At 38.2% G+C, this 23,592-nt stretch overlaps 2 protein-coding genes and 1 long non-coding RNA gene across 4 annotated transcripts; 1 reads left to right on the forward strand and 2 right to left on the reverse strand.

The window, feature by feature from the left end:
• Positions 1–573: 573 nt before the first annotated feature.
• polr3glb (RNA polymerase III subunit GL b) lies at positions 574–6,278 on the reverse strand. Of its 2 annotated transcripts, XM_079895769.1 has the most exons (9): positions 6,074–6,276; positions 5,717–5,827; positions 4,351–4,480; positions 3,477–3,545; positions 2,752–2,808; positions 2,236–2,306; positions 2,003–2,119; positions 1,047–1,138; positions 574–959 (listed from the first exon to the last, which is right to left on the reverse strand). In XM_079895769.1, the coding sequence occupies exons 2-8, from the start codon at positions 5,822–5,824 to the stop codon at positions 1,052–1,054; spliced, it is 639 nt and encodes a 212-aa protein (XP_079751895.1). In that variant the 5' UTR covers positions 5,825–5,827; positions 6,074–6,276; the 3' UTR covers positions 574–959; positions 1,047–1,051. The 2 variants fall into 2 exon arrangements, with proteins under 2 accessions (XP_079751895.1, XP_079751894.1); XM_079895768.1 differs by having other exon boundaries at positions 574–1,138; positions 6,074–6,278.
• Positions 5,600–22,107, forward strand: ankrd34a (ankyrin repeat domain 34A). Its single transcript, XM_079895767.1, has 4 exons — positions 5,600–5,618; positions 5,719–5,795; positions 8,318–8,545; positions 15,427–22,107. The coding sequence occupies exon 4, from the start codon at positions 15,505–15,507 to the stop codon at positions 17,077–17,079; it is 1,575 nt and encodes a 524-aa protein (XP_079751893.1). The 5' UTR covers positions 5,600–5,618; positions 5,719–5,795; positions 8,318–8,545; positions 15,427–15,504; the 3' UTR covers positions 17,080–22,107.
• LOC307171887 lies at positions 13,318–13,992 on the reverse strand. Its single transcript, XR_013823612.1, has 2 exons — positions 13,910–13,992; positions 13,318–13,347 (listed from the first exon to the last, which is right to left on the reverse strand). It is a non-coding gene; the product is annotated as an uncharacterized lncRNA (long non-coding RNA).
• Positions 22,108–23,592: the final 1,485 nt, after the last annotated feature.

The raw sequence follows: 23,592 nt of genomic DNA on the forward strand, positions 1-23,592 counted from the left end.
TAATTCCCTAAGACACACACACACACACACACACACACACACACACACACACAGACACAGACCTATATTGTTAGTCAATTTTACGAAAGCAACTCTGATACACGTTCATGATGAGGTTGATCAGGGATTTGGGTGTGTGTGTTTTTGTTTTTTTAAATCTAATTTGTGTTCAGAAATTTATTTCAAGGGTTTATTCATTATTATATTAATTAATACAAATATATAAATTATATTTTTACAGAGCTTATATTTAAGATGCTTCAAATGCTCCTGTTATTCATGCAGTAAAGGGTATGATTATTTTAAGAAATAATCCAATTTCATTTTTTCAAGACGCAATTTCATGTTCTTCTGTAAACGTAAATTTTTTCCGATGGATGCAGAATCATACTACTAAATAATGTTTCCAGTCAAAATCATGTGTGGTTATCAGGGGTTTTGTGTGAATTCTGATAACAAACGAATGTACACAAACAGTGTGGAGGGAAATATCCAGCAAAGTTGGATATAAACCATGGAATCACACTCCATCCATCCATCCAATCTATATTCATTGAGACAAAATCTTAAAAAACAGTGTGACTTTATCACATAAAATGGCAATAACATGAATATTTACAACCACTTGACTTAAGACTTTATAAAACATTACTTAATTATCATACAAAATAAACAATCTACATTTACTGGTGTTTATCCAAAATCTAAGATGTATAAAAGCTATTCAGACAAATACAAATGTCTAAAACTTAGACTAAAACATACATGTTTATAGGTAAGATTCTAAAAAATGACACAAGAATATTCATTTACAAAGCTCTAAGAACGTATAGCTGCATTAAGAGAGAAGTTTTCGTTTCAGTGCCTTTCTCTGTGTCCTCCAACCGTGGCCCTCAGATTCAGAAGCTCTTCGTCAGCAATCAAACGCCCTGCCAACCGATTGGAGGAGAGGAAGCCCACTGCATACAGATTTCAACATTAGCTGCCAAACATAATGATCCACCCCAGAACAGGTCCAGAGGAGGGTGCTATGGAGCCACCGTCACCTGCTTCAGTAAATAGCTTCGTCCATATTATCATCACTTTCCCCTCCAAACTCCTCCTCATTGTCAAAGTAGGACATGACGTAATCTGTTTCCTGTTACACACACATGATTAACCGGTTAAAACTTATATTGAACATTGGTTTCATTTCCAGTCATTTCCTGCCGGTACTGGAATCCAACCAGCAACCTTTGGGTTACCAGTTGGACTCGCTAAGCATTAGGGTTTTAGGCTTTATGTTTTAATGGCAAAAAAGATGTAAAACTGCATTTAAAACAGAAAAGATTAGTAAGGGATTTATATAAATGCGTATTGTTTACTTCTGGAGGCTATACTATAAAAACAGTGAGTATTTGAATGTTTATGGAGTCATTCTAAGAACATCACTGTAACCCAGATTTTCCCCTTTTTTGGTAAAAGTCTAAATAAGTTTTTGTGGAAATCAACGTTATGCCACAAGTACTGCTATCGTTAACTAAAACTAAAACTCGTTAATTGAAATAAAGCTGAAATGAAATAAAATATAAAAATGGATCAGAAAAATGGCTTTGGCAACTTACTAAAAATACGTTTAAGTTGAGGTCCTAAAATGGCTCAAATTAAAATAAAAATATATTAATGTTAACTAGTAATAAAAATGACAAAAGCACAAAACACAATTACTAAAACTATCATTTTAAATAAAAACTGAAAAATAACACTGCTGTTATCTTGTATTGAACTCAAAATATTCCTTTACGTTAGAATCAACTGAACTTATAACGTTAAATTTACATTACAATTATGCATTTGGCAGATGCTTTTATCCAATGCGATTTACAATGCATTCAAGTTCGACATTTTAAATCATAAATTGCAGGCCCATTTTTTCATCTCAACTGAGCACTTTCTTTTCTTTTTCCATTCTCTGTTGATCAAACATGTTGGCTTAATATCACAAGAGAAAGGAATCACTTACGCCCTCGAATTCCTCTTCATCACACTCCTCCTCTCCCTCGGCTTCTTCCTCTTCTGGCTTCTTTTTCTCTCCCTCCCCTTCATCAGAACTCCCTTCTTCCTCTTTCTGCTCCAGAGTCTGTACAGAAACACAGTTTGTTCATATGCCACAATTTTTATGGGAATGTGTAACAAAGTAGATTAAAACTCCTTATTTTTGAATGCATTACGCATTAATGGCAAGTATTTGTACACCTCCAGTTTGCGTATGATCTCCTCTTTGTCCACTCGTGGCTGTTTGGGTTGTTTGGGAACAGCTTGGCTTTCTGCAACCACATAAGCAAAGCATGTTTGTGACAGTGGAAATGACATCAGCAACATCCTCCCATAATAACATCTACTCTTTGATCACAGCTCCTCTGACAAAAGCCTAAAAATAAACTTGTTTCTCCTGTTTTAGTGACAGCCCAAACCTTCATCCCTCTCTCATCGTTCTCTTTCTCTCCGTCCTTTCATTTTGGAGATGTGTGTGCAGCGCGGCTGAGAGCCGTCTCTCTGATTTCCCCAGAGACGCCGATGAGTCAGAGAGCGGAGCGCAGACCTGCCGGAGCGGTTTGTCTTTACACACTCATTCATGAGCACATCAGCCTCACCTGCTCCCTTATCTCGGCTTTAAACAGGAGCACATTTACACACCCATGCTTTCTGCAGCGGAACACAGTGTCCAGTATTAGAGCATAAGAGCCAGTTAAGAGCATCAAACAAACTCACTGTCTCTCTGCGGTCTCTTCTCCCTCACGCGCAGCTCCTTCGGAAAACGCCTCCAGTCTGAAAACACAAACGGATGTAGAGGATCACACAAGCGTGAAAGTGAATCACTGCTGTTATTGTTAACTAAAACTATTATAAACTACTGAAATAAAAGAAATTACAAGTATTAGATGAAAAACTTATTTTGAACATTGGTTTAATGCAAGTAAACCTCAGCATAATGCCTGTTACCACACTAAATATTTTCGATTCATTCCGCGTGCTCTTTAAAAAAGGCAAACGGTGAGGCACTTGGGGCCAATCTTTAGAGGATTTAAAAGCTGAAATGTGAGGCATATAATTTCATAAAAGCACTTAAATTCATTTTCTGTTTGTACTCGTGTACTATTTAAGCTGTAAAGTTCTTTCTTTTCTTTTTTTACTGTTTTAGGCTTTTTGTTGTCATGGCAACAAAGTTGTTAAATCATTTGTACAAACTAAATTATTATTTTTTATTATATGCATGGTCTAAAAAGTGCTAAAATTACTAAATTAATTAAAACTAAAACTGAAATAAAAATAAATTAAAACTGTTTAGAAATATAAAAAAATATAATTTTAAAATCACAAAAGCACATAAAAAAAACCTTAAATGAAAATATAAATACTAATTCAAAATATTATTTGAAAATATATAAATAATATTAAAATAGCACTGAAGTGAATCACTGGCATAAATCACTCACCTGGCTTCCATTCCAAACTGTTGTCAGTGGTTTCGTTTTTTTGGTATTTGTCAGAATAACGCTCCACATCTGTCAAGAGGAAAAAATAACTTCAAATTGCTAATCACTATAGACCTATTCATAAAAAAGGGGAAGAAATCATCTGGAAAAAAAAAAAAATCCCTGTAAATTTTTAAATCTTTGATTGTTTTTAAGTCTTTGATCTGTGAAAAAAAAGTAAAAATTGATTTAGTAAATTATGCAGTCTCAGTCTAAAACTGTTTTAAAAACGTCTTCATTCAATCTGTATGGCAAAGAAATGGAGGATATCTTAAAGTCGGCATGAAATGGAAGTTGTGATAGACTTTTCTTCCTATTGTGACATATTCAAGCTTCTGGAATGAGTAAAATGTAGAGCGGGATTTGATTTTGTCCTTCAGGAATTGATTGTATCATCGGATGTTGTGCGTTGCTAACTAAATGGAGGCAGAGAGGCTGCACACTGCAGAGCCAATGGGTGGAGTTGACGTCCAGCCCCTCCTCGCTGAACATAATGGGTGGAGCTATAAGGTCAAACCACACCCTAACCCTATTATGGTTATAGAGCTCCGCCCATTAGGTCAGAAGAGGTGGGGCTGGACTTGGTCAAGCTCCAGATCTGAAAGCCAGTTTGCAGTCAGTTGTGGATGATATTTATTTAGCCCCGCCCTAGACATTCATCATGAAGAGAACAGACGTTGTTTCGAGGGGGAGTCCCTATGAATTAAAAAATAAATAATCATGTGCACAAATAAATAATTTATAATAAGCACCACAACATTCTGTAAAAAAAAAAAAAAAATCATGGTAACTTTATAGATGTCAGTAAAGAGTTCATCCTCTACCCTGAACTGACCTTTCTTGGGTGCAGCTGGACGGATGTAAAATGGAAGTGTCTTCATGGCTCCTCTGAACTCCTGTTTGAGTGCCAGCATGTACTCGGCCTCCTCACCCGCCTGCAGGGGCACCGGCTTCTGATCCAGAGGCTGAAACATCACACAGAATTGAGGAAGGACAGCTGATGCACATCTGTCTTGTATAAGGGGTCAAACAAACACCAGCTTTGACAGTCAGCTGTTGACTGAATTAAACATTCCTATACATAAATGCGCTTGTAATAAGGGATATCTGATTCATTATGCTAGAGTTTCTCTCAAAACTAACTTCACTATTCTTAACCTTTTTTTTTGCAGTGACTTTTCAACTCATCACATGTTTCAACAATTCCTAACAACCACTTTTTGTATTATTATGAACTGTATTTTTTATAGTAATTTAAAACTTGCACTTATGTTTGTAAAACGTTTTGGTTGTGCTATCACTGAAGTGCCTTGAAAAGCTCAGCATTATTCAATGTTGACGTAATTTCCACTGAAACAGGAAGACAGGGCGGGATATATCAAACATCTCCTCCACCTTTTAAAAATAGTCAATCTCGTTATCACAGCTCAGCCAGAGCCGTTGAACATGGAAAATCTGCATTTACCTCCTAATCTAAATATATCTGATCTAAATAAAATATAGCATTCTGTGTAGAATTCAAAGATGATCGGCTCAGCTATCGTGTCTCTGGACCGGAGCAGACTAGGCCCTATATAGTGCACTATGTGCCATTCACCATGTAGAAATAGTAAATGTGTGAACAAGTGACTGATTTCAGCCAGCTTCAGTGTCTATTGATAATGTAGGGGGCGGGACTCTTTCGGTTCTACAGAGAATTTGATTGGACAGAAAATCTGATGAGAAGCTGAAGTGTAGAGAAATGTCATCAAAATCATTGATCTATATTGGCGGAAGTGAGAGACTAAGTTTTGAATGCTTATATCTTCTAAATGTGAATTTTGTCATTAGATAACCTTAAGCCTAACATATCCATACTAAAAGCCAAAAAACTTGGGGACTTTAAAATAAATAGCCTAGCACTTTAATATTTTGTTGTGATGACATTCATACATTTTTGCTTTGTTTTACAGTTTTTTTGGGCTGCTCTACATGTGACAGTTAAACTGGAGAAGATGTTATTACTTAGTTGTGTGATTTCTGGAGCTCAACGACGCCAGGAACGCCTGGGTTCGACTCTCAGAGTCTCGGAGTGCAAGAATTGATGTGTATCTTGAATACAATGTAAGTCGCTTTGGATAAAATCGTCTGCCAAATACATAAGTGTAATGTAATATAATTAATATCAGTCCGATGGTTTAATCTTATCTTGAAACACTCACAGGGAATACAGGGGTCGGCTGGACGGTGGACGGAGGGAGATTTTCTCCTTTACCGATTCCAACAATCTCCACAGAGAAAGTGAGCTGCCCTCTGCCCCTTCCTGCCATTATCTGAGACACAATCACCACATATCACATTTATACATCAGCTTGATTTATTTTATAACGTTATGATTGATATGATTATAAATGTAATACTTATTTGTCTGAGCACACTTCTATTCGGCTACAAAATAGACATTTAGACCAAACCAATGTAAATATTTTACATAATATATACACAATATATGTATGTATAAATATATTTTTATTAGTTTAGACAGAAATATAATATTTAAACACGCTTCGTTCACTCACAGACAAAAAATGCGACGAAATCCCTCTTTATTTATAACTTAAATTCATCGTGCCAAGCATTTATTGTATGATCCGTAAATATTAAACGCAGTTGTTTGTCATGTAAATTCATGGATTTTATTGATGTAGAGCAGTAAAATCACCCGCCAAACATCTGCATATTTGTTTTTGCCCGCCGCTGATAAAGTTCCTGCCAGAAACGTGTGCTCGTTCACTTATGGTTCCGCGTCTGCCAAACGAATCTGGTCTGAGTGAGTCTTGAAAAGCAAACAACTCAATTTAAAAAACGATTATTTGAACAGCTCTGATGGAGGATCAAATGGAAAATTGTGTTTTTCCAACTACATGCAGTCAAAAGCTGATTTGTATTAAAACTATAACAAATCAGTAACTATATTTTAAACTTTTCTTCTTTTTTATATGAAGGTAATGTTAAAGCTGTCATGGAACCAGTTTACCATATATATATATATATATATATATATATATATATATATATATATATATATATATATATATATAAGTACATTTTATTTATTATTTATTTGATTGTTTTACCCTTTTCCCAGGCCCATTTCCCCATCATAATATGTGAAAAAACACCATAAATATAGGATTCATTACTGAATTATTGAATTAATTATTATGAAACTGGATGAAAGTTTTTATTATTATTTTGTATTATACATTTTTCCAAAACTAGAAATGTCCCACTGTCATTTTTTATCACTACCAACAATTTTGCCCAATTTTGTGTACAAAATGTGTTTAGTACAAAATGTGTTTAAAAGAGATTTTCAAAATCAGTGCAGTTCCATTTGCTTCTGTTCTGATGAAGCTGCTTACAGCACTTTTCTAGAAAACCTGACAACTGTTAAAATTCAGCTAAATCTGCATTTGTAAAAAATAAATAAATAAATTATGAAAGGAAAACTAACCATGATATTGCTGACTCACAGCCTCCCCCGTCAAAATCAGAAAATATGTGTGTATTAGTATGAGAGACAGAAATTAAGGATGGGCTCATTTCAATAAGACAACCTAATTTTAACTAAACAAAAACTATAAACATTAATTGAAATATTGGGACACAAAATTCAAGCCATAATGTAAGTCTGAACATGGAGAGTAAAGAGCACATTCACTACTATAACTCTCTCTCTCTCTCTCTCTCTCTCTCTCTCTCTCTCTCTCTCTCTCTCTCTCTCTCTCTCTCTCTCTCTCTCTCTCTCTCTCTCTCTCTCTCTCTCTCTCTCTCTCTCTCTCTCTCCTGCAGCATGTGCATGTCACCGTGGGAACGCTTCTGTCGGAATCCACTGAATCAGTTGCCATAGAAACTGTGTTCAATAATAGCCATAGTCACTGAATTAGTATTTATGCAGTCTGAGAATTGTTTCACACCCCCTTCTTTCTTGCAGAGAGGGCCTTGATATATATATATATATATATATATATATATATATATATATATATATATATATATATATATATATATATATATATATATATATATATATATATATATATCAAGGCCCCAATATATATATATATATATATATATATATATATATATATGAATTTAAAAAAGGTGTAAAGGCAAGGAATAATCCAGATTTATATTGAGGGAGAATATGCACCTCTGCAAATGTGTTAAGTGGATTTTAGCTATAGAGTTTGACTGATCTGAAATATGCCATCTTTACACTGCAAAACCAGCACAGATGCTGCACAGGGCATGCATTTACAAAGAGTAATCGAATGATATTTTTGTGTGCAAGTCGTACTTTGTTTTAAATATAAAATGATGGATATAGAAAATGCAAAATTAGAAAGAAAACAAAGCTCTGTCATGACAATAAGAGTGTTTAAGGCTGCACCAATGCTGCATCATCTACATTCATTACTGGGGCATTAAGTGGGTCAGGGCTGGCATATTTTATATTTTGCATGGGTTTAATGCGCCATTGCGTCTTTACACAGAATTTAGAGCAGGCACAGAGCCTGCTCAGAGCAGCCTTAACTTGGCTGTGTAAAGCACACACACAATGCTTAAACGTTCTCATGCATCAAGCCAAATTTGGTCTATTACTTAGACAAGACAAGTCTATTACTATTATTATTCTGGTATCAAATTGTACTCAACCTGTAAAACACAGCACACCATGACACACACATGCAAAAGAGGAAAAAATTCAATGATAAAATGAAAAGGATGATAATAATTGAAATAAAGTTTCCCCCTAGTGGAAAGCAGAGATGGTGCTGTGCATGCGAGCAGTCAGACAGCCAGTGAGTCTGTGCGTGATCGTGGGAGACTCGCATCAGCTCACTGCCCACTCCACGCCCCCGCAGAGTCTCCCAAACTCTCGGTCGCAGGAGGAGAGATGATGTGGGGGATGTAAGACACGGGGCAGCAGCTGGATCTCGGGCGAAAACCAGCCGCTCTGATGGAGTGAAGACAGCAGATACACGGTGAGACTCTCTCTTCTGCAAACGCTTCAATGTTCAAATGTATTATAATTTTGTATTATTCTCAGCTGAGCATGGTCATAATTAAGCAGACTTCAGTCCTTCACATTGCAGCGATATCTTAATATTTCCTTGCACCGTCTTTCTTGATATTTTGGCTACATTTCAAACCACTTTTATAGAGCATTTTTCCATGTTGAGAAGCATGCAAACGACTACGAAATCGTTTTCCGCCGGATTGCATGTGCACTGTTTAGAAATGGTTGCTCATTTTAGGGGTGAGTTGATGAAGGTAAGAGCAAATGTTTTATTGGAGGAATGATGTGCATGTGGCTGCTGCTGTTCATAAGGCTTTATAAACGTTCATAGCTGACAAATTCATGCACCGCAATTCGGATTCTCGTCTACACACCGACTGTGTGCTGGCATTTCCTTAAGATCCTTTTAAAAAGATTTACTGGGTGTCTAAGAGAAGGTTTAAGACGGATATTTATGCTGCTGTAATGTTCATTCTCTCACTTTAATACACGAAAACTTAAAATGTTTGCTCTTACAGAGACTTGAAGTGTCTGTCTGCTGTTCGGAAGTTCATTTGTGGACACTGAGGCTTTGCGTCAGGCACAGAGCTGACGTGAATAGACACCAAATTTGAGGCTTCGAGACTAAAAATAGTACTGAGCTGAAGATATTTGCAGGTGGCGTGTAAATTCAGTCTGTAACGCATCAAATTCTGAAACTGCTCCGTTTTTGCGAATAACGTTCAGCACCGCGGACAGCGACACACAATCAGCGGTTACTCTCGTATGATTTTAGTAATATTTACAATTACATAATTAAGTCATGAGAAATGTTGCTGCTTGCATTGTTGGCTATATAAGAAGGAAATAATGCCATTGTACTGCAATGAACAAGTATGATATTGCTACGGTTTTTTGAACAATACCACATATAGTGGCAAGTATACGGTGATCGTGGAGTTCATTGAAACACTCTATTGCACAAAAGTATGAATTTAGTATATAAAGCATATAGGCAAATCTCATATCAAAAAGATGCCCCAGTGATATGTCACTCCAAAATCAAGAAAACAAAAGGAATTGCACTTTGCATATGAAGCCTATTTTTAGGACAATTAAGAGTTTGGATTATTATGACAATTAAGTATTTTACACCCCAGTTCTCATTACTTATTTGAAAAAAAAAAAATATATATATTTTTTTGGATCATGTTATCGTTTTTAAAAAATGTATATATTTTAAAATTAAATTCTTTCCAAAAAAAAAGAGCTTGCATCAGAGAGCTGATTTGATGCTTTGAGACTAAAAATAGCTGGCGTGCAAGTCGAATCTGAAACGCATCAAATTCTGAAACTGCTCCGACTGTCTACAAAATACAGTCTAATTTCAATTACTGTCATGTGAAAAAATTAATTTATTGTAATGCATTTAATCATCATGCTAGTTGGTTATTTACTTTTTTTTTTTATTAAAATAATTTAAGCTTTAAAAAAACTCTAAGACAGTACAAATACTACTTAAAAGTAATGAGAAATATCACGTAAAAGTAATTGGAATAGTAAGAGGGACATGATCAGATGCGATGAGAATCGGTGGGGGTAAAATAAGCTCATTTGTCTTAAAAACAAAAAAAGCAAATGTAATGATCTTAAACGTAAGACATATCCATATATGCTGTATAGTATATTAATCATCAGATTTCTACATTGATCACATGAAGCCACTTTCCTGTCTGCATAAAACGTCTGCAGTTCGAGGGCAGAGAAGAATGTGTTGGTTGTGTGCAGTTATGTGAAAGGAGACGCACAGATTACTCTTGAATTGGAGGAGAATTCATTCTCAGCTCTGTAAATCACTGAACACTCAGTCTAGTTGAGTCAAGTGGTTTTGTTGGCATTCATTTCATTAAAGACCAAGTGTAGGAGAAAAACAAACATGTACGGCCATGAAAATGACACCAAGATCTAAACATGCCACAATAAACAATCGTAAAGAAACACAAACGGCAGTAAAGACAGTTCAGAGGACGTGTCAGGAATGCTTAGGACATTTAGTGTGATGGAGATAATCTCATTGCCCCTCTTAGGACTGGTTCTCTTTGAAGCTGCCAATATGAGTGATGAATTTCCTCAGCAGTTCTGATGCGACTGGGTCACAGGGTCAACGGTGCACCGCTGATGGATGCTGTTCTCTCAGCTGCTGTAAAAGGGATTGCACCTGCCTCGATCTGTGTGATCTAATGAGGCAAACAGCAGCTCAAAGGCACCACGGAGCTCTTGGTGGGGCGAAAAGGTTTGACTGCGCAGCCCTTTCTGCTCACGGGCCCACTAGCGCACCCTCAGATGAAGCCTAGAGTCACACACACACTGCTGTTACGTAAAAAAGAAAGCCAGGGGTGGGGTCTCTCAGAGGAGTGAGAATAAAGACATGATATTAATTTCCATCATCTGTCGGGAGACCAGAGAGAACTGGATACGATTTGTCCCGACAAGACAGCGTGGTATGTCGCCTCGCTCCTATGGCGCAGCACTAAAACGCAGACTCCACATGCTTCTCAACATGCTGCAAAATTGGCAAGTTTATTTTGGTCAGAGCTCTCCACTACACACACTCGAAGATCCATAGGGAATGCTGGGAAAAGCAAAGGCTTTGTTTAGGTGGCACATAAATCCGATTTATCTATCGAATTTAATCTTTGGGACTGTCTGAACTGTCATTTTGCCAGTGACAGTGAAGTCAATATCTGATATCTACACATACGCCAAATATTGACTGAGAATCCTGATATCTTTTAATGCACAACAAATGCAAGAGAAAAGTAAATTCAAAGTGACAAAGCTGTAGACAGCTATTAGAAAAAAACGACTTAAAATCTGATCAGATAACGTCCACTTTCATAAATACAATCTTCTGCCTTTAGTCATATTTATGTGGTTTGGAAAAATAATGATTTTATGTTTTTTTTTCTTTGTAGCTACAAAAGTGCTACAAAGAGATTTGAGACGGAAATGCTGTCTGACTGAACAAAGACAGAAATGTTGACAGAGCGAATAATTGAAAGATGATGACGGTTGTTTCTATGAATTGAAAACGAGTACAGCATCATGTGTATGTCATCATGTGTGACATAACGTCCATTTTGGAGTTACAAAAGTGAGTGAAGAATCAGACATCTGTAATGTATTTTTAATGCAAGCCTTGAAGTTTAGTTCTTTTCCTTTTATGTTTGGAGGAGCCAAAGACTAAACTGATAAAACAGATAAAAATGTATACATTAAATGCAACGTAAATCACTTTGCAAAAAATTAATCTGGCAAATACATAACTGAAATGTACCAGGTGTTTCTTGTTTAATCAGTCTGTGTATAAATAACCCTCATGGTTCTAGAGTATATCTAAATTATGCAAATCAGAAAACAATTTATTTAGAAAACACAGATGTTGGTGCAGATTTGCACTAGCTGCGTGCACTTACATAACTTTAAGCATCTTTTTTGCATATATCCCCACATATTAGCTCTGACTGCTTCTAAACCGAGCAAGCAGTCTGTAGCATCGAAACTGAACTCATGAAATAAACTAAATACTTGACCAAAGACAAGGGAAACATGAGGAGTGTTTTTACACAGACTTACGATTAAGCGAAGAAGACCTGTGAATTGTGATCACAGACAATAGCAATAGAACTTCAAAATGTAGGTCTTGACATTAACCAGAACAAAAGCCTTGGCTGATGTCCTTAAATTGATAGTTCACTCAAAAATGAAAATTCTGTCATAATTTACTCACCCCTCATGTCGTTACAAACCTGTATGATCTGAAGAATATTGGGGTTTAAACAATATTGGACCCCTCTGACTTTTAATATATGAAAAAAAACATTGAGACCTTTTTCAAAATATGTTCCACATTTTAATGAAATCTGAGAGATTTCTGTCCCTCCATTGAAAGTCTGTACTGTACACCCAAAACCCATCAAAATGTTAATCAAAAAGATTGTAAAATAAATCCATATGAATCAAGTGGTTTAATCCCAGTCTTCTGAAGAGAAGCGCTATATAATGAACAGATTTAATTTAGGCTTTCATTCGCATATAAACATTGATCAGCTAATATAGATAGAGCACTTAAATATGGTAAATAGAAGCTCAACCATACTTGCTTGACACGTGAGAACAAACCTCATTGGTTCTTGAAGAAGCTCAATTTAATTGATGACAATTTTTTAATTATTATTACCCTTTAAAATAGGCTGGTCACAATATACATCCGGTCAGGATGCATACAAGAAGACCTGTGGGTTTTGGCTGGCTGATCTCCTGAGAGACGACGCTTGCCCCAAGTCTTTGTGCCACATCTCTCCAGTGAGTCTATCATGGAGATGAGTCATCCATGCTGCCTGTGCGAGACAGAAGATTAACCTCACTGTCTCGAATTCATGAGACCCTGGCCTCTTAAAGATGGATTTTTTTGCAATTACACTTTCAAAGAACAGAGTTATTTTCCCTGTTCCTCTCCACCTCGCATAATCAGTATGCAAAAACAGCATTCCTCTTGCTTTCCCTGGCTGAGCTGGCTCGGAAATCACAGAGAATTCCTTAAGAAGGCAGGCAGGAGGAGCAGCAGCTCGGGGTCTGTGGGTGTAGTGGTGTGATGGAGGAGGGATGTGAATTCTGCACAGCTACACACTCTGAACGTTCCCAGTGTTCTTCTCATATTGCCAGAGATAGACTGGGCGTTAGGAGCACCGGGGCCTCTTCTGGTGGGCCAGTCGACTTTAGGGACGGCTGTATAATGTAAATATACAAAGGTTTAAAGGTATATGGTGCAGCACAGATAGATATTTTGTTAGGAAACCATAATATACAAGTGAACTCAATAAATAACATTATACAGAAGCAGCCAGTTAAGATATATTAAAGTATAGTGAACATATATATATATGTTATATACATAAGGCAATCATTTGTATTATATACTGTTCATACACTACCATTCAAAATTTGTGGTCAGTAAGATTTTTAGATGTTTTCTTATGCTCACAAGGCTGCATTTATTTAATAATAATAATAATACTACAGTAAAAACAGTAATATTGTGAAATATTATTACAATTTAAAATGATCATTTTATATTTGAATATATTTAAAAATTTAATTTATTCCTGTGATGACAAAGCTGAATTTTCAGCATCATTAATCCAGTCCTCAGTGTCACATGATCCTTCAGAAATCATTCTAATATGCTGATTTGGTGCTCAAGAAACATTTCTTATTATTATCATCAATGTTGAAAACAGTTTTTTGCAACATCATAAATGTCTTTAATTCAACTTAACGCTGAACTCACCCCATCTTACTCACTCCAAACTTTTGAAGGGTAGTGTGCATACTGTACTTTGTATTGGGCTGTTATCTGCTGTGTGTTGGGTCCTTGGCTGTTTTTTAGTCACATCTTTGCATATCGCTGCTTTATATCACCAGAGTTAAGGATCTTTATGCAGAACAGCAGTGAGAGAAAGAACACAAGGAATAAATCAAACAAATTATATATGGATGAGGACTCTCACTCTGTGTGTTCAACAAATCAGACTGTAAAGGAACATCTCAGATTTTACCTGGCGCAGTCAGTTTGTCCTTTCCCCCACTGACCTCAAGTAAGTCACTTAATGTCACCATCTTCCATAGCTGAACCACCCTAACAACCATCTGTGACAATACATGATCGACTGCCAACTTAGTCAAAACAATTTCATATTTCTCTCCTCCCCGTTCATGTAGCTCATTGTTTCAGTTTGAAAAGAGGATGTGACTACCGTATATCAATATGCCATGTGACTTTGGGCTCACTGAATTTCATATAATTTTAAACTGATTTCGAGGGCTGTGGAATGTTAATAATGCTGTTATTAGACTGGATGCCCTCCTGCCAACCCCTGTTGCTCGCTCTAATCATCTTCAAGATAGTTAGCTCATTCATTGCATGATGGGAAGGTTTCTGATTGAGGGTGAACATGCACCTCTTTTCTGGGTCTAATAATTATAATAATCTTTCACACTAACCCCCCTTCCCCCACACATTTTTTTCAGCTCAAAAAACATCCTATACAGTCAAAAACAACTGTTAAATATTGTAAATGTGGTTTATTTGCCTTACCTTGCGATTGCAGTACTTCAGATATCAAATAAAACTATTTTGAACAACATCATTTTTGTGTCAGTAAATCTCTGGTATCTGTGTGCAGAGCGGACTGAGCTTGTCACATGTCTTGATGCTCTTTTCACCTCTCAGGAATTCAATTTTCTTTTCTTTACTGGACTGCCATTATCATCTCCTCTCCTGCCTTCATTACAGAGAAGGTGGAGAGAAGACTGTTAAAGAGTACAGGGCTGTACAGAGTGTCAAAGCACAGGACACAGTGTTCAGAACACAACTGACTAAGAAGGCAACACTTTTATGAGTTTATATACATTAACTTTTGTTAATGCATTCATGGGTTCATGGTTAACTAACAATTAACAATCATTTTAAAGTGTTAATACTATAGTAAGACAATGTAGAGTAATTATGGAGTTTTGAGTGCTGTGGATTATGTGGTTTTGAGTCTGATCAAAATAATGTGCTTTTAGATTTCAGATTTTGTTTGATTTATTTGAGTTGTGTGACATTCTAAACTGAATTGAGAATGCCAGTTAAATTCACTTCCTGAATTTCAACTGAATTTAGTTTGATGCAGAAGTATATTTGAACGTAAGGAAGTACACTTACAATAAATTGAAATTGAAAGAAATTCATGCAATTAAGTAAAAAGCAAAGTTTGTCAAATGTGCCTCATGACAAAGCACTTTTATTTGTTTTCGTTCCAGGTTGACCAGAATCTGAGCCGGGATGTGTGGACAGTGCTGAGGCAGTTCTGGATTTCTTGAGGTGGAGAGCGCGACATCATGGGTGATGGAGGGGCCTTGCGCACGGAGGGCAATGCCCTTCTGAAGGCTGTGTTCCAGGGCAAACTCCGCCTCGCACGCCTCCTCCTAGAGGGTGGAGCCTATATCAACGAAGGGAACGAGCGAGGAGAGACGCCCATCATAGCAGCCTGTCTGGCAGGATACGATGATCCGCAGACACGGCAGAGAATGGTGCGATACCTGCTGGAGAAGGGAGCAGACCCAAACATCCCCGACAAATCGGGTCGGACCGCCCTGATGCATGCATGTGCAGAACAGGCAGGCAAAGAGGTGGTGTCGCTGCTGCTGGAAAACGCCGCTGATCCCAGCTTGAAAGACTACTCTGGGTCCTCGGCACTTGTACACGCCATCAATAAGGGTAACAGGGACACTCTCCAGGTCCTGCTGGATGCCTGCAAAGCCAAAGGCAAAGAGGTAATCATTATTACAACCGATACATCACCCTCTGGCACTAAAAAGACCAAACAATACCTGAACTCTCCACCATCTCCGGGTGTAGTGGACAATCTCTCCCCTGCTTGTATGTCTCCATCCGAAGTGGAGATCCACACCACTGGCTCTGCCCCTAGTAAGGAGGAGGAAGGTATCTTCAGCTTCGCTGTGACTTCAGCACTTCCACTACCCTCCAGCAGACCACAGGGGGAGAGGAGACCACCACCCCGCAAGCTTCTGAAAAGACTGAACTCTGAGCCCTGGGGTCTGGTGGCTCCTTCCGTACTTGCTGAGAGAGCAGAGCGGATAGAGGGCGATTTAGCAGAGGAGGACAAGTTGGTCTCAGAGATGAATGGGATGACAGTTTCCGGTCCAGGCAGACCTCTGCTGTCCCGAAGGCACAGTATAGAGACCCATGACCCATCCTCTCCGAAGCTAATGGACCGGTCCTGTTCGGAAGACTGTGCAGCACTGTGTGGCTCGTCCTGGGCGGATAAAGTCCATCAGCACCAGTCACTGTATCGTAGAAACACGGCCCCTGAGACTCAGGACAATGTGGCTCAGGCATCGACGGGAATCCGTGGCTTGCCACACCCCAAACTCACCCGCATGGAACACTATGAGTCGGACACTCACCTGTGTCCTGCCTCCATCCCTGGATCTCCAGATTCTGGACGTGTCTCAGTAGAGCGCCGCAAGTACAATGCCTCTCCCTTGTCGCTCCTCACTAGCTCTTCTCGAGAGTCTCTGGAGAGCATTCCCAACTCTGTGTCTCCCATCACAATGCGACGGCGTCCAACAGGACTGTTGGAACGGCGGGGATCAGGGACTCTCCTCCTGGACCACATCTCCCACACACGACCTGGGTTCCTTCCTCCTCTCAACGTCAACCCCCAGCGACCCATTCCTGATATCCGAGCCAACGGAAAACCCACTTCTCCCGTTCACTCAGGGAGCAAGATCCTGCTGCCGGTTGCACCATCATCTCCAAAACGTGGGCCTGACTTCAAGATGAAGAAGAAACTGATGAGGAGACATTCGATGCAGACAGAGCAGATGAAGCAGCTTTCAACCTTCCGTGAAATCCTCACAGAAAAGGTTATGGAGATGAATGGAGATTGAGAGCAAGAGAGAAGGAGAATGGGAGTCTGTGCTGGCCGAGAGGCTCCTCGCCGGGTTCATCTACATCTTCTTTGAGGCACACCTGCTCTGGTCCAGTTCAGCTCATTTAAAACAAAATACATACATCAAAGATATGCATTGTGAACACAAAACCATCTTAAAATTCAGATTATGAAAGAAAATGAGTCATGGTAACTTAAGATCATAAAGGGATCAGTTATAACAAATGATCTGTTCTTCGTTGGATTCTAATGTTGTTTAGGATTATTCATTGACCATCAAGAATGTGTGAAAATGAAACCATTAGTGTCTATGGAAGTGCTTTTGGTGTTTGAATTTGCTGCAAGCCCCAGGTGAGACCTCACAGATTTGGTGTTCTACGGGTTTCTCTTTGTATTAGCGCTGTTATGGCTATCAGCTTCCTTCCAGTCATGCACTGTCAGAAAACATTTAAAAAAAATGTATTTTTAGGGGTACAACAGCTTGTCAATGGGGCAGTACCAGTTCCAAATTTGGATATATATTAAGGGACAATATGTGTATGTATTTGATATACCCCTAAAGGATGTATATTAGTACTTTAGAGTAGTATTATGTACCCTTAAGGTACTACTATAAGTCTTTTAGGGCTAAATAAGGTACAAAGATGACCCATTAAAGGTTCTGCTACAGTGACAAGCTGCTGTACCCATAAAGGTAAATTTTTGTGCACTTTTTTTTCTGAGAGTGTGGCTCTGTGATGATCCTGTGGAATAATTGGGTTAATGTCTTTAATAATCCTGATAAAATGCATCAAGTGAAGTTCAAAACTCAGAGGCTAATTTCATTATATAAATAAATAGCAAATAGCATTACAATACAGATATACATTCAAGTAATTTCATTCAAATGTGAATTAAATTTTAAGTTGATTATTTACTTATAAATAATAGAATGCTCAAGCCTTTTTAATGTGATGTTTACTGCTGCTTTATTGTTCGGACTTTTAATTTGGTAATGGCAACCTTCCTGATTTTCCCACAGGATGTACCCTAGAGGACTGGAGATGGCTGACTGCTGAATATTCCTGTAACGAATGATAGTCTTAGATGAACATGTATCTGAAGAACATTTTAATGCATAATGAAAGTGCAAAAAAAAAAGTTTAAACTAGATGAATATTTTTAAAGGAATCAATTAACATGAAAACAGAAGAAAAAAAAACATAATTGTACCAGTTAAACATACTGCATGTTTCAGGGCTTTTGGATGGGTTGTTTATCTTTCTTAAACTCTTATAAGTGATACAAAATAAGTGAAGTGCAATTCTTAAAACTCAAAATCCCAAAGAAACTCTACAAACCCCATCCAAAACCACACAGATCCACCCTGACCCCACTCAGGTGAGGGGAGAGAGAAAGCCCTCACCTAACCCACACTCCCATCTGGAGACACAGAGCACAGATATTGTGTACATACTGTACAGAGTACAATTGTGTCTCAAGCGTTTGAACATGCAATATTCCGTGCTGCCTCAGCACAGATTTCATATTATTATTGTGAATGTGAACAATCACTCGGACGTGCGTATGTGGTAACATGCTGCGGTAAATAGTTCAAGACGAGCTGGGAGCTCAGTTTACATTCAGAGGAGGAGTTTCTGCACACAATACATGAGAATGAATTTCCCTTATGAGCTGCAGTGCACAGTGTGTCCGTGTCAAACACATAGTTCAACTCAAGCTTATGATGTGAGTGAATTTAGTGCTTCTGCTTTGAGATGTTCTACACTTGATGTGAATTAACCTTAGTGTACTTGAAATATATCACGAAAACAAAAAGGAATATTTTTTTATGCCTGTAGGGTTTTATTCTCGTTGTTTTTTATTTTTATTGAAATGAATTTTAATGTTTAAAACTGAATTGTTGGTGGTGCAATTTCACTTTGACGGTAGCTTTTGTGTTCCAGGATGTTTGTAGGAAATAATGTATGAGCAAACCGGAGCTCAGTGGCTACAGCAATCTTCCTGAGCAATCTTCGCGATAAAACCCATCCGTCTCCTGTTAAATTGACAGACAGAAATCCAGATCTCTGATGACCTAGCTCTCTGTTATCCTGATGTGATTAGGAGAATCTTGGCACTTTGCTGTGTATTCATTGATTTTAGCGATTCTCTGTTCATTTAACACACAAGTTCGATAACCGACTCACAGGAGTTTGATTTGTTTCTAAATATGTTTGTATCTAATATATCCAATATTTCTGACCTGCTGTACAAAAGATCCATGTAAATGGATTGAAATTGTGTTCAAGTGTACCTGAAAAATATGTTAATAGTGTAAAGGGTGTTTTAGGTGCTGTACACAATGGACCTTTGTATGTGCTACACTGTCGTTGGGTATTTTGAGCTGTACCCCAGTGTTCTGCTCTCCATTCACATAGAAGGGTCACAGTTACACTATCAATGCATTATTTAATGGATTATGGATTAACTATTTCTTGTTATTTTGTATGTTTAGTGAGATACACAGGTCAAATGTAGTAAGCCAAATAATTTTAAAAAGTATTAAATTATTTAAAAGGAAAAAAACTTTGTGGTGCAACTTCTCTGACTAATTGAAGGTGTTTATTCTTTTCGTAAGATTTAATCTGCTTTGAAACATGACTGAATCAACATCTTAGACCAGTGGCTCTCCACTGCTAGGTTTCAGGTTCTAATAGGGTTGTGTAGAGGAATGAAAAACAATAAATAAAATGCAAAATATACACTGATGAGCCAAAACATTGGCCATGACCAGTTACAGGTGAAGTGAATATCGTTGATCATCTCCTAACAAGGCCACATTTTAAGATCTGGGTAGATTAGATAGTAAGCAAACCATCAATTCTTCTAACCAACGTGTTGGATGCAGGAGAAATGGGACTTTTGACAAGGGTCAAACTGTTAAAGCATGGCGACTGGCTCAGAGACTCTGAAACGGCAAGGCTTGTGGGTTGATCCACCAGGATACCAACAGTATCCTGGTGGATCAAACCACAAACTGGCGACAGGATGTTGGGCGCCTAAGGCTCATCGATTCAATGAAGGCTATCCCGTCAACGAAGGGCAATGAAGGCTATCCTGTCTAGTCCAACAGAAGATTACTGTGCCCCAAGAAGTCACACAAAATGCTAATGATGGTTACACGAGGAATGTTCTACAACACAGTGCATCGCACTCTGCGTATGGGGCCAATCAGAGAGCCTATGATGACCACTGTTCACCGGCAAAAATGCCTAAAATGGGCAAGCGAGCATCAGAACAGAACTTTGGAGGATTGGAAGAAGGCAGCCTGGTCCAATGAGTCCCGTTTTCTTTTACATCATGAGGACAGCGGTGTACGTGTGCGCCATGATCCTGGGGAAGTGATTGCATTAGTTTGCACTGTGGGACGACGACAAACCGATGGACGGAGTGTGATGCTCTGGGCAATGCTCTGCTGTGAAACCATGGGTCTGGCTATTCATATGGACATTCATGACAATGGTGTTCCTCTTTCAGCAGGATAATACACCCTGCCGCACTGCACACATTGTTCATGAATGCTTTGAGGAACAAAAATTCCTCCAAATTCCCCAGATCTCAATCCAATTGAGTATCTGTGCGATCACGCTGAACGCTGTGAGTGCTTGGTACGTTTTTCGTTTTCAAACCAAAGTTAGGTCCTCAGCCGACAAGTCCCATCTGTCTAGCACGCTTCTTATAAAGTTTACGCATTAGGTCAGTAGGCGGTCTTTTGTGGCTCTTCGAACACATTCCACCACATGACTGTCTACATCATTCACTAATTCAGTCAAAGGTTTTCAACTACCTACACCTTGGACAAGTTCAAAACATTTAAGTACCCGTTTGTGTTGCCCTCTAGTGATTAGATTAGATGGGCGGCAGTGGCTCAGTGGTTCATGTAGGTTGTCTACAAACCAGAAGGTTGGTTGGAAGGTTGTCCATGAGCAAGACACCTTGGCTGACACCGTCATCGGTGTATGAATGAGTGAGTGAATGGGTGAATGTGAGGCTATATGTAAAGTGCTTTGGTGGCCATAGGTCTGTGAAAAAGCGCTATATAAATGCAGTCCATTTACCATTTACCATTAGATTGACGAAAACCCTGCTTAATACCAGTTGTAAACATGGCCTAAATAAACAACGTTAATTGTTATGTTTTATTAACAAAGTTCGGTAGGAGCACGTTCAGATAATTAACACAAGTGGAGAGCACTCAGCAATCAATGGTAAGAGGTATAAATACATTCAGCAGTCTCACCTCAATCCATTGACAGTTTAGCAGCATCCCTCCACCACCCCTTCTCCACACTTCTAGTCCTAACCACTTACATACGGGGGGGAGTACTCTGGGTTCGGGCTGAACTCGGAGCCCTCCCCCGGACAGCACGCCAAATACGCATTAAACTTTACCCCCTCTAATTGTATGTAAGTGTGAACCCGTGAAGTGCCTATCAAGTGTATAGTATCAGTTCTGGCAGGTTTCGTTAGTCAGACACTCAGCTGATCCCTATAGAAACACAACGCCTATCACAGCATTACTATTTAAGCTACCTTTTCAGCCTCTTACATTCCGTAATGTCATTGTCATCAAGAACATTAAAGGGATACAGTTCACCCAAAAATTTTAATTCCCGTTCATCTTCGGAACACAAATGAAGATCTTTTTGATGAAATCTGAGAGCTTTCTGTCCCTCCAGACAGCTACACAACTGACACTTCAAAAAGCTCATTAAGAGATTGTAAAACTAATCCATATGAATTAAGCGGTTTAGTCCAAATTTTCTGAAGAGATACGATTGTTTTATATGATGAAGAGATTGAATTTAGGTTTATATTCACATGTGACGTGTATCCAAGTATGGTGTCCTATACTCTGAATTTTTGCTATGCATTTCACCCATTTTTGCTATGGTGTCTGGGGATCGATTTGGAGTTAGATGCCTTGCTCAAGGGCACCTCAGTTGTGGGTGAGAGTGGAAGAGAGCGATGTTCATTCAGTCCCCCCACCTACATTTCCTGCCGGTACTACGACTCAAACCCGCAATCAGGGCAGCAACAACTGCCCCCAGTAATTTAATTACAGTTAGGCTACATTTGATATAATTGCATTAAATACTATATAGACTATACAACAAAACAATACTGGATTTAACATTTAATGTTAATGTTTTTAATGTCACCTTCTCCAGTTACACACTTTGGTCAGTTCAAGAATAATTTATGCAATTGATTGTTTATTTGAAAGAATCTACAGAGCAGTTTCTTGTCTGTCCTTGTATTGTTCAATGGGTCGAGGTTGATATGGGATTACTAATATGGGTATACTAATATTACTGATATGGGATAAGTAATTACTAATAAGTTATCTAAAACTTTCTAGAGAGTAATTAGTACCGCAATCTAATTACACTGTTGAAGATGTAATTAGTAGTAATTAATTACTTTTTTTAACTTACCCAACACTGATGCTAAATTGTCAATTATCTTTGATGGAAGTGGTCCTGACAGAAATGCAGCTCATTGTAATATTAATAAACTTGAATGTTTTGCTGAACAAACAGTTTTGGTACTGATTTGGATTGCATTATAATGCAAAAGTGGTTGAGAACAACTGTCTTGACTCTTGTACAATGAATGAGTGCTTCTAGTTTAAGAGTGGTTAGTGAAATAGAGACAAAGCTAGATGATTTAAAGGAAATGAAACCAAGCAGATCATTCCAGACTCTGGACATGTTCCATAAACAGTCATAAGAGGAGTGACCTTCATCCCGCAGGAGTGACCTTCATCCCAGAGGAATTGCTCTTCTCATCCAATTTCAGAACCTCTGGCAGTCTCATCTCTTCTGTTTGTTAAACACACAGCAGTGTCAGCAACGCCTGAGAGCAGTTGTCCTGAAAAAACACTGACACACACACACACACACACACACACACACACACACACGCACACACCCAACTGTGAGACACCATGATACAAAGTACAGATCACAGAGCCACTGAACTCAGACATCAAAACATCAGCTAACAGGAAAATGTCTCAAACACCAAGCCACTTTGAGTAAGGTTCAAAAAGCAAAGCTTAAAAAAAGCAATGTTTCTTCAGAAAACTGGAACATGGTACAGAAAGACTAATTTGTAGTGTGTTTATATTTGGCTTAGGCTATTTCATGAGTTTAATCTTTGAATGGTATTAGGACAAATATAGCTGGCTTGCTGTTGATGGAGATCTCAAATCCGAAACAACAGAACTCAAGCTTTAAATGACACTTGTTTTTAAATGAAAAACTAGGTGTGCAACCTCTAAAATATTCATCATTACCTGAATGGGTTAAAACTAAATTCTGAATTTAAATACCATATTCTTACCATACCATATAATGACATTGATATATGACAAATGTCATTTTATAGATCAGTGGTGCAGACACTTGATGTTTAAAACTTAATACGTTTCATGCTAGTTAGTTTACTAAAGATATGTCAATCA

This window comes from Squalius cephalus, assembly GCF_949319135.1.
Source record: "Squalius cephalus genome assembly, chromosome: 15".
Classification (NCBI taxonomy): domain Eukaryota; kingdom Metazoa; phylum Chordata; class Actinopteri; order Cypriniformes; family Leuciscidae; genus Squalius; species Squalius cephalus.

Coding starts and splice junctions, on each gene's coding strand:
- polr3glb (XM_079895768.1), bottom strand. CDS start 5,824: ATGGCAGGAAGGGGCAGAGGGCAGCTCACTTTCTCTGTGGAGATTGTT. Junction 2,809..3,476: donor CAGTTTGGAATGGAAGCCAG/GTGAGTGATTTA, acceptor TTGTGTTTTCAG/ACTGGAGGCGTTTTCCGAAG. Junction 2,307..2,751: donor GAAGAGACCGCAGAGAGACA/GTGAGTTTGTTT, acceptor ATGTGGTTGCAG/AAAGCCAAGCTGTTCCCAAA.
- ankrd34a (XM_079895767.1), top strand. CDS start 15,505: ATGGGTGATGGAGGGGCCTTGCGCACGGAGGGCAATGCCCTTCTGAAG.